This window comes from Metopolophium dirhodum, chromosome 2 (assembly GCF_019925205.1).
Source record: "Metopolophium dirhodum isolate CAU chromosome 2, ASM1992520v1, whole genome shotgun sequence".
Taxonomy (NCBI): Eukaryota; Metazoa; Arthropoda; class Insecta; order Hemiptera; family Aphididae; genus Metopolophium; species Metopolophium dirhodum.
In genome coordinates, this window is record NC_083561.1 from 29,145,384 (window position 1) to 29,158,928 (window position 13,545).

Sequence of the window (13,545 nt, forward strand, 5' to 3'; positions counted from 1 at the left end):
AAAGTAAATGCCCAGCTATTATATATTGTATAATATTTATATAGGTACGTATATTACTAAAAAATTACCAAGGTTTGCATTTTTATACGAGTAAGTATCAATGACGTACAATAGTACATATTATATTTTATTGCTAGGTACCTGCATGCAGGTACGTCGAGATATTAAACTATAATATGCATGAATGTTAATTAATACACCTAATATATTAGTATGCGTTTATTCTTTTGTGCTGTACACATATTTATAATGACATTATTTAATAATAATAATTATTATTTTTAAAGGCAGAATCGACTGTTGTCTGTTGACGACAGTCTTGACATGTATAATATTATACAATTATATTGGTAATTGGTATACCCGGCGTATTTTCGGGTAGTTATTATTTCGACGAAGCACTTATTTTTATTTCAGTCTGTATTTTATAACGTGACAAACTGACGAATGGAGAGTTCTAAATCTAAAACATAATGATAATGTAAAGACGACGTGCATGATAGTACAATATTATTTGGAATTCCATACGTTTATCGATAGTCTGCGGCCAGGCCAGCCGGTGGCGACGACGATATTTATGTTTACTTCATTGCAGTTTCTTATTATAGTAAGTTGTTTCGCCGTTAAGTGTTTACTCTGTTGCCCGTCGATTACGACATTCGTACTAACTGCTAATAATTATTTCCGTCGCATCTTTTTTCATGTGCATAAATGCATAATACACTTATTAGTTATTAGTGTATTCAATATTTAAATTTCAACCGTGATTTCGCTGTGGTGGTGAAAACTGTTCGTGTTTGTATCGTGTTAGATCATTCAAGTATTCAACATCATAATATTATATATTATTTTTACTACTATAAAAAAAAAAAAAACCATGACGTGGTCAGTGGTTCATTTTATGCTGGACGAAGTTGTACCGGAGCATTGGTGTGTTAAAAAGGGCTATTGCGCCTGGCCGAACACATAAAAAAAAGTGATCTAAAAAATGCTGTAATTAATAGAATTAAGCCCAAAAAGAAAACATTCAATTTATATAAAGCACAGACTTTGGCTTGTAATATTGGAAAGTTAAATATATTAATATTGAATTATCTACTATATTATAAAATTATGTTAGGTATATAATTTATTTTAATTTAATGTGATTCTAGATGACTTTCAAGTTGCCCAAAAAAAATGCATAGTTGCAAAATCTAAATCAGACCTTTCCTCGTCTGAGGAGACTGCAAAAACCAGAAAACAACGAAAACAAAAAGTTATGATAAACTCTGATTCTGAAGGTATAATATAATTTACTATGTATATATTTACTATATATTATGTAGGTATAGTATTTTACAATATTGCTGTTTGCTTGAACTTAACTGATCTGACATTTCCTTTGCCTTATTGTGGGAAAAATTACCTGGTTAGTGGTCCCAGGGCTAAAAACTAGAACACAGATAATGTTTGTATCTTATAGTCTCTTATAGGTATTTAATTTTACTTGTATCTACACTTATAAAGTCATAACTCATAAGTATAACTATAGGATAACATTTTTTTTATTGGGGGGAGGGGGGATTATATAATTTCAATTTATTGTCATTTATTGTTAAATTGGTAATAATATCTGTTTTAATATTAAAGTTTTAGTTGTTAAATTTGAGAAATAGTCGTGTAGCAATAAGCCTACTTGTTCTTGACCAATTCTTTATTTCATGTAATCCAATGATGTATCCAATTTATTTAAAATATTTTGTTTGAATAATTATTATCCATAACATACCTGTCAAGAGGATACTATGCATTCATAAATTGACTCTGCTTATACAATGTACCTACGATATTGCAAATTTTTGTTCACTAGTTTGAATAGTGTTCTGTTAGTTTTGATATCAGAGTGAATTTGCCTATAATTAAACTTTTAGGTAAGAGCATCATCTGTACTTAAGTATTGGCTTTTATTTAATATTTTATACTTCACATACCAATTATATTTCTTGAAAATGAAAATATAAAAAAAATCAGCAACTCTATAGCACAGATAATATTCTTACCTAAAAGTATAATGATAGGTCAATTAACTCTAATATCAAAATTAACAGCACACTATTGAAACTTTTGAAAGAAAAATTGACAAGTCGTACGTGTGTGAGACTGAGACAAAAACGCATGGGTGCTCCACTTAAGAGGACGCCACACCCGCATATGTTGTCTCTGTCTTACACACTGATAACATAGCAAATTTACGCTCAGCAGTTCACGTTTTATGCTGTTAGCTTAACAATTAGAGTAATCGACCTATTATTAAACTTGATGGTAAGAACATTATCTGTGTTTTGTTGGAAGTTTTTTTACAATAATTTAGTTTTTAAGTGAGTTATGCGTGTATAAGAAATGTAAATATTAAAAATAAATAAATTAAATTAGTAAAACATAAGTTATAAATACTATAGTTTCAATTTATAAATAATATTGACTATATTAACTGATGTATAGAAATATGTATATTTAGGTATACCTACTTTATTTTTCAAATTAGAGAAAATTAGTTATATAATTTATTATTAAGTCAAGTTTTGTAATATAATTCTGTTAATTATAACATACTCAGGAGGTACTGCAGAAAAGTGAAAACTAATTTATTTTTCATAATATGGTTAATGCAAATTACATAATTCAATATGATTTATTTCAGATGATGAAGTTAAAAAGTCAAATGAGAAAAAACTCACAATTTCTACAGATCTTGGATGGTCTCCATTAAAACGCTCCGTTGTTGAATCTTCATATGGTAAATATTTCATCATTGTTAAAAATAATGTAAGTATACCTATTATACCTATCCATTATTATTTATTTATATGTTTTTAGCACATATTACATCAACTCCAGTTAATCAAACAACCAACCAATTTATCTCAGATATTAAAAGTTTGAATTCAAAATCTAAATACTACCATAATGATAATGGTAATAGTGTTCCTTTGAAAGATGATGTTATTGTCCAGACTAATCATTCTAGTAATTATATAAATATCTATACAATATATTTCTATTGCATACATTATTAACATTAATTAATTATTTTAAATAGTCAATACTCCTTTCACTACTAAAACAACTGTATCTCCTCAAAATACTGTCGATAATTATAATAGTTGTTTAAACAGTAATATCATTGCTAAAGGAGATAGCCCACATTTATCATTTGGTAATCTATATACATTTAACTACTTATACATTTTTTTTTATTTAAAATTTTAAAACCTATATCTTTACCTTTTTTGTTTTCCAAGTATTTTCTTAAGGTGTTATTATTTATATATATAATATATAAATATATTTTTTTTTTGAAGCTAAAAGAAGTTTATTTTCCGACTTGGATAAATCTCAAAACCCTGGTATAATTGATAGTCCAATAAAGATTTCTAAAAGAACATTATCTGGTGCGTTTTGATTAATTACATAATTTGGTAGTTATATTTATTTTGTTCAATATTTTAACTTTATAACCCTCCGCACGTTAAGATCATGACCAGTCGCACATTCAAAATAACTTTGTCCACCATACCGCTCGTTGTTGCAACCACTCCCACTTTTATAATATACGGAACACTCGCGTGATAACAGAGTCGTGCACATGTTTATAAAACAATAGATCTCCTTCACCACGCTGGTTAGTTGTAGAATTATTTTATGGGGAACCAATCATAAACCGGCCGTGCGTAAGGGACACAAAACGGTCCGCTGCCCGTTCATGAACTTAACGTGCGGTGGGTATAGTTACTTAACAATATTAACACATATATTATACTCATAGAGAAATGTGCATACTGTAAACTGTTTTAATACAAGTAATCTTAAACGACTTAAACTTAAGATCGTCATGAAAAAAAAATTGTATTTTATAATACCCGCGTTACCCCTATCCGCATATTTAAAATATACTATTTTCTGAGTTCTAGTAAAGAACTTTTTAATATCTAAAAAGTATAAATAGTTTAAATTAATACATTTATATCATATTATTACTACATTTTGTATTCAATAAATTATTTTTAATTTTAATTTTAATTTTTAGAAAACAATTGTTCAATGGTATACAATCTCATGAATAGCCCATCTACATCTAATGAACAAACTGTTCAAAAAGGTAATACAACTGAATGCATATCATTAGAAAATACATTATAACTTAAGGGTAGTTTAACGATACCTACTTACTTAAAATTATAATGCCTTCAATAAATTAAGTTTAATACATTAGGATGTATGCTATCTTTATTACTGATTGTTAAAATTAATTTGTAATTTTGAATATGCTTTTAGTTGACAATTGTGTAATCATCAAAACTACTGAAAGTAAATCATTAAACTCAAAACAACAAAAAAGTCTCCATAAAGGTAATTATTAGTAATAATAATAAATATAGACACTATATTATATGTATACCTATATGTATAGGTACCTTCAATTATATTATTCCAATCATACTAGTATTGTATATTACATATTATTATACTTCAAAAATATTGGTTAATATATTATATATCATGATTGATTTAATTATAATATATATTATTAAGCATTCTCAATTCACCCACCCACCATAAAAATGAAATACTAGGGATACCGCTTTAGCAAAGTTACTAATTAGGCGCAAACCAATATATATTATTATCTTATTTAATTTTTTTTGTTTTATAAATAGATGATCAGTATGCAAAATTGTTAAATTTGATGGTAACAATAAAATACGAATTAAGATCAATGCAGGAAAAATTGGACATCATGATTCAGCGAGATGAGGAAACCAACTTGACAAAAACTAAGGATTTGAGTATATATGACACTGGTGATATAGATAATAAATTACCAATCAAAACTCAGGAACAGTTGGAAGAAATAGAAAATGATTTGTCTAAAAATAAACATTATCGGTGTCAGATGGTAAAGATTTTTAAGAATTTCATACGTGTATGAACTGTTATTAAATAAGTTATATATTTTTATTGTCATAGATTAAACGTTTATCATCTGTGGGAGGAAAGTCAATAAAAATTATGGCAAAAAGAATAATGGCTATATTATTTATACTAGAAATATTATGTGAATTTTCATATAGTGGTCGTGGTAACAAAAAACTACCATTTGAGAAATTGCTTCTAAATAAAATTATTTTTGGTAAGTTAAACTTAAATAACAATATAGTAATTTTGATTTTGTATTAATTAATTAATTTTTAGAATTTTAATTTTTTAGATTCTGTCCTTACAATCAAAAAATTTGCCAATGCTGATAACGCAGCTAATGAAATTGATCAGGTTATTAAGTACGTTCTTATTCAAACTTCATTTAAAATTAAAGATAAGGCAGGAAAATAATTTTTATAATCATCCTAAATATATTATTATAGTGTACAGAATTTCTTAATATAATAATTTCTGTATACTTATTAATACTGATATTATAATTTTAAATGAAATTTTAAAAACAATAGGTATTAGGTAAACGTTATAAATAACAATCATAATATACACTATACCTATTTGAAAGATTAATTACTTAACAAATGTATAACATAAACGTTTAATTCTTTTTTATATTAATAACTACGCTAAGTATAAAATCATTTACATAACCAGTTATTTACATTGTGTTAACGTTTACCTATGATCTGAAGTCTAAACCTAGGAAACGAGCTAGTAACCGACTTGATGTTATAACCTTGTTTACCCGTATTCGTAAACGGTACTGCCATATAGGCGTGGTACGGGACGCGAGGTCGGCTACTCAGCTCGTTTACTTTAATAGTTTTCTGTCATGGGTGTCATGGCGTCATAGAAAATTTTGTTGTAAAACCTTAACGGCTTATTGCTCAACGTGTTTTCTTAACTCGCTTCGATAATCGACGCCAGTGAATCACGGTTCAATATTATCACGTACTTACTCTATAAATTGTTATTCGTGTACTCACATTGTTAATTGTTATAATAGTGCGTACTGATGTCGGTAATTTGGAATTCAATGCATTTAATTTTAATATAATCGTTTGATTGACATTTACTTTTGTTTACAATATTCAATATGACATGGTCGGTTATTCACTTCTTTAAAGATAATGGAGTAGAGGTAGTACCTAGCACATGGTTTAAAGATGATACATGTGCTTGGCCTAAGACCCATGTGAAACGTTTTATTAAAAACCAATGTATACCAAATACTAGAGGGTTCAAAGCTAGGGCATTGTCTACAAATATTTGTAAGCTTATATTTTTTTTTACAAAACAATAACTACATTGTATAATAATATAACCTATAATTATTTTGATATACATTTTAGAATCGTTTCTTGTTGCTCGAACGAAATGCAAAAAATAATTGATCACTTCGGATTTATCATCTACTGAAGATGACAATTATTCTAAAATAAAAAATACAAATAATGGAAAAAAATCAAAATCAGGTAATAATTGCAGTAATAATAAAAAAACGGGATATGGCGCTGACAAATCAGGTAAGATGGTTATATTATGTATAGTATACCTTCTTTAATAATTTAATTAATATTGGAAAAAAATTGTATTATTAATAGTACTTTACACAATTATTAACTTATGTTTATAAAATGTGTATTATTTTTATTTTATTTTTGTAGACATTGAAACTGATAGCGATGACAATAATTATGAATTACCAGCTTATGATTCTGGTAAGTAAATATATATAATTATAATAACTATACCTACCTCAAATTTATTGTACTTCAAAATTGATAAAAATCTTTATTGTAGGTGATAATAATTCCAGTACAAATAACATTAATTGTCTGTCTAAGAAATGTAAGTTTTCAATGATTTATTAATATAGTATATTTAATTTTATGTTCTCTATATTCATTTCTAATGAAACATATTTTTTTACAGCTTGTGTTGATGATATGCTTGTAAAATCACCATCAAACTCCAGTTTTTGAATCTAGTATGCACCTACCTATAATATATTATATATATTATAATACTATTTTATTCTAATCATGTTTTTGGGGGAATTATGTAATATACTTGTAGAATATTAGTTACTTGAATAATTTCATTATAGTTGTCCAAATTGTTTCACAAAAAAAAATTTTAATTATATTTCCGTTTACAGTTGATGATAATTTCTGCATGGTGAAAAATGTGTCACCTTATAGAAGAAATAAACATTTTGTACTTTCTCCTAATAATTTGGCAAGAGCAGAAAAAAACAAAAAGAGAAATTTATCTGAATCTCCTAGAAAAGTATATCCATCTCCTGAAACTTTTCAATCACGTATGTATACCTAATAATTAGTTCTATTAAAATGCAATTTTTCTATCATATAAAAAATTAAAAATATTTTAAATTACACTCAAAACACAGAGAAAAAAATTAAATCAGCACCTCTTATGAAAATGACTAAATACCATTGTTAGTATATATAAATAATATGATTTTAAGGCTAGTATATAATACGCTGATATATAGTCTTACAAACGTTTTACACTAATTTTTGTTTTTATAGCTCTTTCACAAGAAATATCTCCTACTACTGTTCAGAAGTATTCACCATTACAAACATATGGTAAAATTATTAATAGTGTTTTTCAAAATTGTACTATACCTATATAACAAGAAAAGCATTACATATTAATTTGTATTTCTAATATAGCACAAGCATCTGCGGCGAGATCTGCGGTATCCAAGCAATTATTTAGACCAGATAACTTAAGCCAACCGTTGACTACTTGTTAGTTTAAAAATATAATATAATTATAATATATAATTATAACTGTTCAATGATTACAATTTACTAGGATTATGTTACTTACTTATTGTATTTTCTTATATTATGTTGCAGTATTAGAAAATAAACAAAAAATGCCTCCAAAACCTAATAAATTAAAAAATTCTTCAGGTATGTAAAAATATTAACCTTCTAATGTTTTATTTTTAAATGTTTTAATTATGATGTATAATATATAATTTCAGAAGATCAATTTAAGGAACTCATTTTATACAATCTTTTAGTATTGAAACACAGCATTAGAAACATCAATGAAAAATTGACATTGGTTGTCGAAAGGCAGATTTCACACAATTATAATGTTGAAGAATCTAATGATCTTACATTAGAATATTCTAATTTGGACTGCTTATTACCAATTGATGAAGAAGATACATTAGACAATATAGAAGAACAGATAAGAAATACCATGCATCATTGGTAAGTAATTTCATTTATAATTAGACTTCATAAAATATAGACAATTTTTTTCTTAAATTAATGGTTTTTGAAACAATGTTTCAAGTTCAATTATTTAGACTAAATCGATTACAAATGTATTTTAATGTTTACAAAACGTATAACAACTATATACCTATTGTGAAACATATTTTCATTATGCATTCATGCCTAGTTTTAATTATGATAAATCATTTTTATGTAATTAAATACTCGTTAAATAAATCTGTACCACAGAAGTCATGTAACGCAAGTCACAAAAATGACATTTTTACTGGAGAGACAATACAAAAATGTTTGTATTGCAATGCACTTACAATTGTATATTTCAAAAATATTATTTCGCTTTACTTTTCTTATGTATCACTCTAGACGTACGTTTCTATACTTCTATCATAGTTTAGGACTTAAGTTAGTATACTTCTTACTATCTATAAATTTATTGTTAATTGGACTTACGTTAAAATACAATTAAACAGATCACAGAAAGAATATTCCAACAATAGAACTGACTCAATATTTGAAAAAATGGACTTGCGTTAGTTGACTTCTGTGTTACAGAAATATGTATAGCTTTTATTTATTGAATGATTTTAAAGGTTAAAATTAAAAGTTTTTACTAAAGAATAAAATGATTTGACTTAGTAACATTAAATACATATTACATTAAATCTATATATTTTTTATCAAATTCAAATTATTAAATGGTTATTAATATCTTATTATTCCTATTCTACATTATTTTAGTAAGGCCTTAACTTAGGTAACATGTAAATATATTTTTACTATAGATATAATTACTGTATTATAATAATATACATACTTATAGTACTATATGGAAGGTTTAATATTTTATGACATTAAACTTAATTTTTTTTTTTTATTACATTTTAGACTAAACAGTTAGCTGGAGACTTGGTGGAAAAAGTATCAAAGTCATGGTCAAAAGAATCATGGGATATTTGTTCACTGACAACATCTTAGCCTTATATTCTTTTAATGGCAGAGCAAATAAAAAAAAATGTTTTGCAAATCTATCAATTTCAAAAGTTATATATTTTGTAAATATATTATTTATTTTTACGTAATATGCACTCATAAATTCTTCTATTACTTCTCTTTATCTATTATATTATAATATTATGAATAACTGGTAGTATATAATATAACTAGGAATTTGTTATACTCTTAAAGTCTTATATAACAGCTACCTTTTTAAACTAATAACTTTCATTATATATTTTAGTCAATAATTTATTTATGGAAGTTAATAATTACTAATATTCACATACAAAATGTTTAATTCCAAAACAACTATTTTAATAATGCTATAATTATGATTTAATACTTTTTCTTTGATTCAAGCAATTTAATCCTATATATTTGATATATTATATTATCTAAAATAATAATTATACATATAAATGTAATATATGCCGGTCTATATGAGTTTAATGGATGGAATATGAATATGTGTTTAATATATTATAATAATATGCCTTCTACCATTAAAATGCAATTATTAATTTTTGTTTTTATAATTATTATTGTTATTTGTTTTATTGTCCAGATGCTGTTAAATCAATTAAACGATTGAATAATGAATCATCGACCGATGAAATTGAAAAATACATTAAGTATTATCTCATTCAAGCACCATTCAACATAAAAAAGAAAAAAGAAATGTTTCATTGAATATGAATATCATTTAATTTTGTAATTATTATGTACAATATAATATAGCTAGGCTAGGTTTGCCTTTTAGTTATATCATATTTCAACTATATATATTATTATATTATATTCTAAATAAATGTATAGGTACATTATGTTTTACTATTATTATATTGTTATAGGGCCTAACAATATATGTTGAATACCTATGTAATACATTAGATAATTTGAATATTTTTGAAATAATAAAGATAAATTTTATGCAATTATTAAGTTTACATTTTAATTATTAAATATTCTATTAATTAATTGTATAAAAATTGCTGTAAATATACCCATATAATTATTTTTTAGAATATTTTAGTTAAAAACCGACGATCTGCTCAATATTCGACAAACATTTACCGGAGGTGAAAAAAGTTATATGAACGGTTGATTGGTGTTAAAAGAATATCTATTCAATATTATACAATATTAAAGAATGTTTAAAGAGTACTTAACGAACCTTGACGATTAAAGGTTTTTTAAACCTTTAAGTATATATACTTATTTCATATTGAGTTCCATGTCATTTCATATTTATAGTGTGTTAAATTAACATTAATTTAGTTGATATCGAATTGGTTGGCAATACTTATTCAGGGTTAAACATTGACTTGCCTACTTTGATTTTATGTTTATTTAATATTTGCATGCTATGTAGGAGCTATCTACGATCATTTGACTTAAAGTTACACCAAAAACTAAAATCGATTTTGATAAAACGTGATATTATTGGTAGGTTAAATTTCTATTTTATAATAGATCAATAGATTACCTATAAATCACATTTTTTTATTTAAATCCCGGTAGTCGAGTTTTGGACAAGTACCTACATAGGTAACTTATAATAATTCATATTGTAATTTAATTAGGTACCAAAAAAATATAACTTCTCAAACACTGTGTCTAGAGGAACTGGTGGGATAATGCATTCGAATAATAAAATGTCTATAAACTTGCGGACCAGTTTCGCACAGTTAAATTTGGCATGCGAACTATAACTGAAATAGATAACCAGAATAGGTACATTGCTGATCACAAAGTACTTTCTGTAATAGTACATACGATTTAATATTTATCAATAGACTGTATAGATACTTAGTATAATATAAAGTTCTATGGAATAATATATTTTATAATATCTATGGCAATCGTCAATTGTCGACATTCGTCGGCGACGATAAACAATTTTAATAATTTCAGTGAACAAATAAGTAATAATAGCCATCGATATAGACCGACAGTTATGAGCCGTATACATTATAATGTAAGTTTTAACACAAACTCACACATTTCGTTATGATCAGGTATTCAGGTTATTTTCATAATATATTTTGATACTTTCAAGTTTCAGTTCAGAGCGAGATGAAGATGGATAGTTTCTTCGGCGACGGCGGCACTCTAGCTAGGTTTCACCGGAAGAGTCAATGCTTAGGCGTAAGTTTGTTTTCATATTATTACTATTTTACATTTACTTTTTAGGCTTAAATTAAATATTTATTGCCACGGACAATCTGTTAACTGGGTTACGTAGAAGCATTTATAAGTTTAATCCCAAAAGCGCAATGTATAAAATACGCGAGACCGTCTTCGTTTCACCACGCCATGTTTAATACGCAACTTTTTGCATGTTATAATATGCGCCGGGTGTCACCTTAGGTTTGCGCGAAGTATTTAAAACAATATAATGTTATTAATCTTTATATTTTATATTTTTATATACATAAATACATTATACACCCCATATATTTTATTAGCATACTTACAGCTTTTTTAGTGTAGTTTATACCCTATAGATGGCTATAGATATAGGTATTAAATGTCTTGCAATTATATATTTTACTATAATTATTAATTTCATTATAATATAATATAACAATATACTTTAAATTCAATTAGTTGTTATCAAGACAGACAGTCTTAAAACAAATTCTTTTCTGGACGTTTTCAAAACGAATTATGTTTAAAAAAAGTTGCACAGTTATCGTAGCAGTAGAGTCAGTTGCTAGATCAACCCGTGTGGCCGCGTGACATAAAATAGGAGTTATTCTTGTTTTTTTAAATAATTTTTTCGAAAAATATATGTACCATGTATAGCTCATACAATTATGAATTTATAGTTAATAGAAATGCGGATGTTTTACTTCATAGATATTTTTTTATTGAAATCGTGTAAATAATTTGATTAAACAATTTTTTTATATTACGTGTAAAATCACCAACACAAGGTGCAGACTGCATTTAAAAAATTAAAAACATAAAATAAAATATAAAATAATGTTGTAGTAGAAGCTGGAAACTGTAGTTTATTTTAATTTATAATCCAATTAATGTAACCGAGAATGTAACTATTAAATTCATCGTTGAATTCAGAGATCACTTTGGGATAAGTGCCAAACGTATAAATGTAAATGTAAATTAAAAATAATTAAAATACATTTTGTGAAAGGAACAAGATTACTGCTAATATTTAAGTTTTAATTATTATTAACAAATAAATACAAATAATAGATATTTTAATTGCTTTTTACTATTAACATATTCGGAAGTCTTTGATATAAAAAGTTGCATTATATTATATCCGTGGATTCATCATATTGACGTACCTAGTATAATATCTATATCATTTATTTATTTATCTATGGCAAATCTCAAAGTCGTTGCAGAAGACACAGTCGATTAAAAATTCTAAAATTTCAATAAGCAAAGAAAATATGAGCAAAAAACTTACTGCGTTTCGTATAATTTTATTTTTCATAAATTACAATATTCTAAGTTCTGTAATCTGGAGCGTTTCCTCATGGGCGTCGCAGTTCACACACGTCACGGATTCCGCCGAAAGAGTCAATAATTAAAGTAAGTTTGTTTTTATATTCTTTTGGGGCTTAATTTTACTTTTAAGACTTAAAAATTAAAATAAATATTTAATATCACGAAAAATGTGCTATCCAAGTGTTGTATGCGCATATTTTAGTTCCGAACCAGAAATGTATAAAATACGCGAGAAATAAACGTCGTCGTCGTTTTTCCAGTCCCTGTTCGTAGAATAATTATAATTAATAGGAGCTTACCTATATAAGGTACTTAATATATATATATATGTTCTGGTTTAATTTATAGAAATATATGTTATAGCTTATAACTGATAATAGTCATAAGATACAATTTTAATTAATAACTGGTAATTTTTTTTTCCAAATACAACGTTATTATAAGTTATAGATAACTATTAATTTAGTGTCACATACATAACTTCTATTTTTCACCTAATATCTATATTCTATATCATAGTGATTAGGGACGTATAACCAAGTACACATAAAAGTAATATTCACGGAATGGTCAACTGCAGCCTATCTTGCCGTGGATAAATTATTAAAATACAAAACGAACAAACGAAAAACGATTCTGAGCAAAGACATCGTTAACTAATAAATAATATTGAGATTAAAGTAATTTATTTTACTATTAGGCATTAGTACCTACAACATTGTAGGTTAAAGTCATTTTTGCCCAAAAAATTACATTTGAAAGTGTCACCTTGTATATAAATTATAATAATATACTCTAAAAG

General features: G+C 26.0%; 2 protein-coding genes across 3 annotated transcripts; both read left to right on the plus strand.

Moving 5' to 3' along the window:
• Positions 1-397: 397 nt before the first annotated feature.
• LOC132938697 (uncharacterized) lies at positions 398-5,432 on the plus strand. The gene is made up of 11 exons (XM_061005681.1): positions 398-1,070; positions 1,155-1,283; positions 2,684-2,779; positions 2,860-3,009; positions 3,083-3,199; positions 3,345-3,434; positions 4,070-4,141; positions 4,318-4,392; positions 4,701-4,939; positions 5,011-5,173; positions 5,252-5,432. Exons 2-11 carry the CDS (start codon positions 1,262-1,264, stop codon positions 5,371-5,373), a joined length of 1,146 nt encoding a protein of 381 aa, XP_060861664.1. The 5' UTR covers positions 398-1,070; positions 1,155-1,261; the 3' UTR covers positions 5,374-5,432.
• Positions 5,433-5,779: 347 nt separating this feature from the next.
• Positions 5,780-10,109, plus strand: LOC132939843 (uncharacterized). Of its 2 annotated transcripts, XR_009664017.1 has the most exons (12): positions 5,780-6,251; positions 6,333-6,506; positions 6,648-6,701; positions 6,784-6,831; positions 6,916-6,970; positions 7,142-7,303; positions 7,536-7,595; positions 7,683-7,760; positions 7,872-7,928; positions 8,003-8,237; positions 9,150-9,316; positions 9,826-10,109. XR_009664017.1 is itself a non-coding variant. In XM_061007242.1 (11 exons), coding segments are annotated over exons 6-11 (576 nt in total). In that variant the 5' UTR covers positions 5,780-6,251; positions 6,333-6,506; positions 6,648-6,701; positions 6,784-6,831; positions 6,916-6,970; positions 7,142-7,158; the 3' UTR covers positions 9,827-10,109. The 2 variants fall into 2 exon arrangements, 1 of the variants encoding a protein (XP_060863225.1); XM_061007242.1 differs by lacking the exon at positions 9,150-9,316.
• Positions 10,110-13,545: the final 3,436 nt, after the last annotated feature.

What these genes read in the sequence shown, in the direction of transcription:
- LOC132938697 (XM_061005681.1), top strand. Translation starts at nt 1,262, where the DNA reads ATGATAAACTCTGATTCTGAAG. An exon ending in ACAAAAAAGTCTCCATAAAG is followed by an intron (nt 4,393 to 4,700) that starts GTAATTATTAGT and finishes TTTTATAAATAG; the next exon opens with ATGATCAGTATGCAAAATTG. An exon ending in AACATTATCGGTGTCAGATG is followed by an intron (nt 4,940 to 5,010) that starts GTAAAGATTTTT and finishes TTATTGTCATAG; the next exon opens with ATTAAACGTTTATCATCTGT.
- LOC132939843 (XM_061007242.1), top strand. Translation starts at nt 7,159, where the DNA reads ATGGTGAAAAATGTGTCACCTTATAGAAGAAATAAACATTTTGTACTT. An exon ending in TCCTGAAACTTTTCAATCAC is followed by an intron (nt 7,304 to 7,535) that starts GTATGTATACCT and finishes TTGTTTTTATAG; the next exon opens with CTCTTTCACAAGAAATATCT. An exon ending in TAAATTAAAAAATTCTTCAG is followed by an intron (nt 7,929 to 8,002) that starts GTATGTAAAAAT and finishes ATATAATTTCAG; the next exon opens with AAGATCAATTTAAGGAACTC.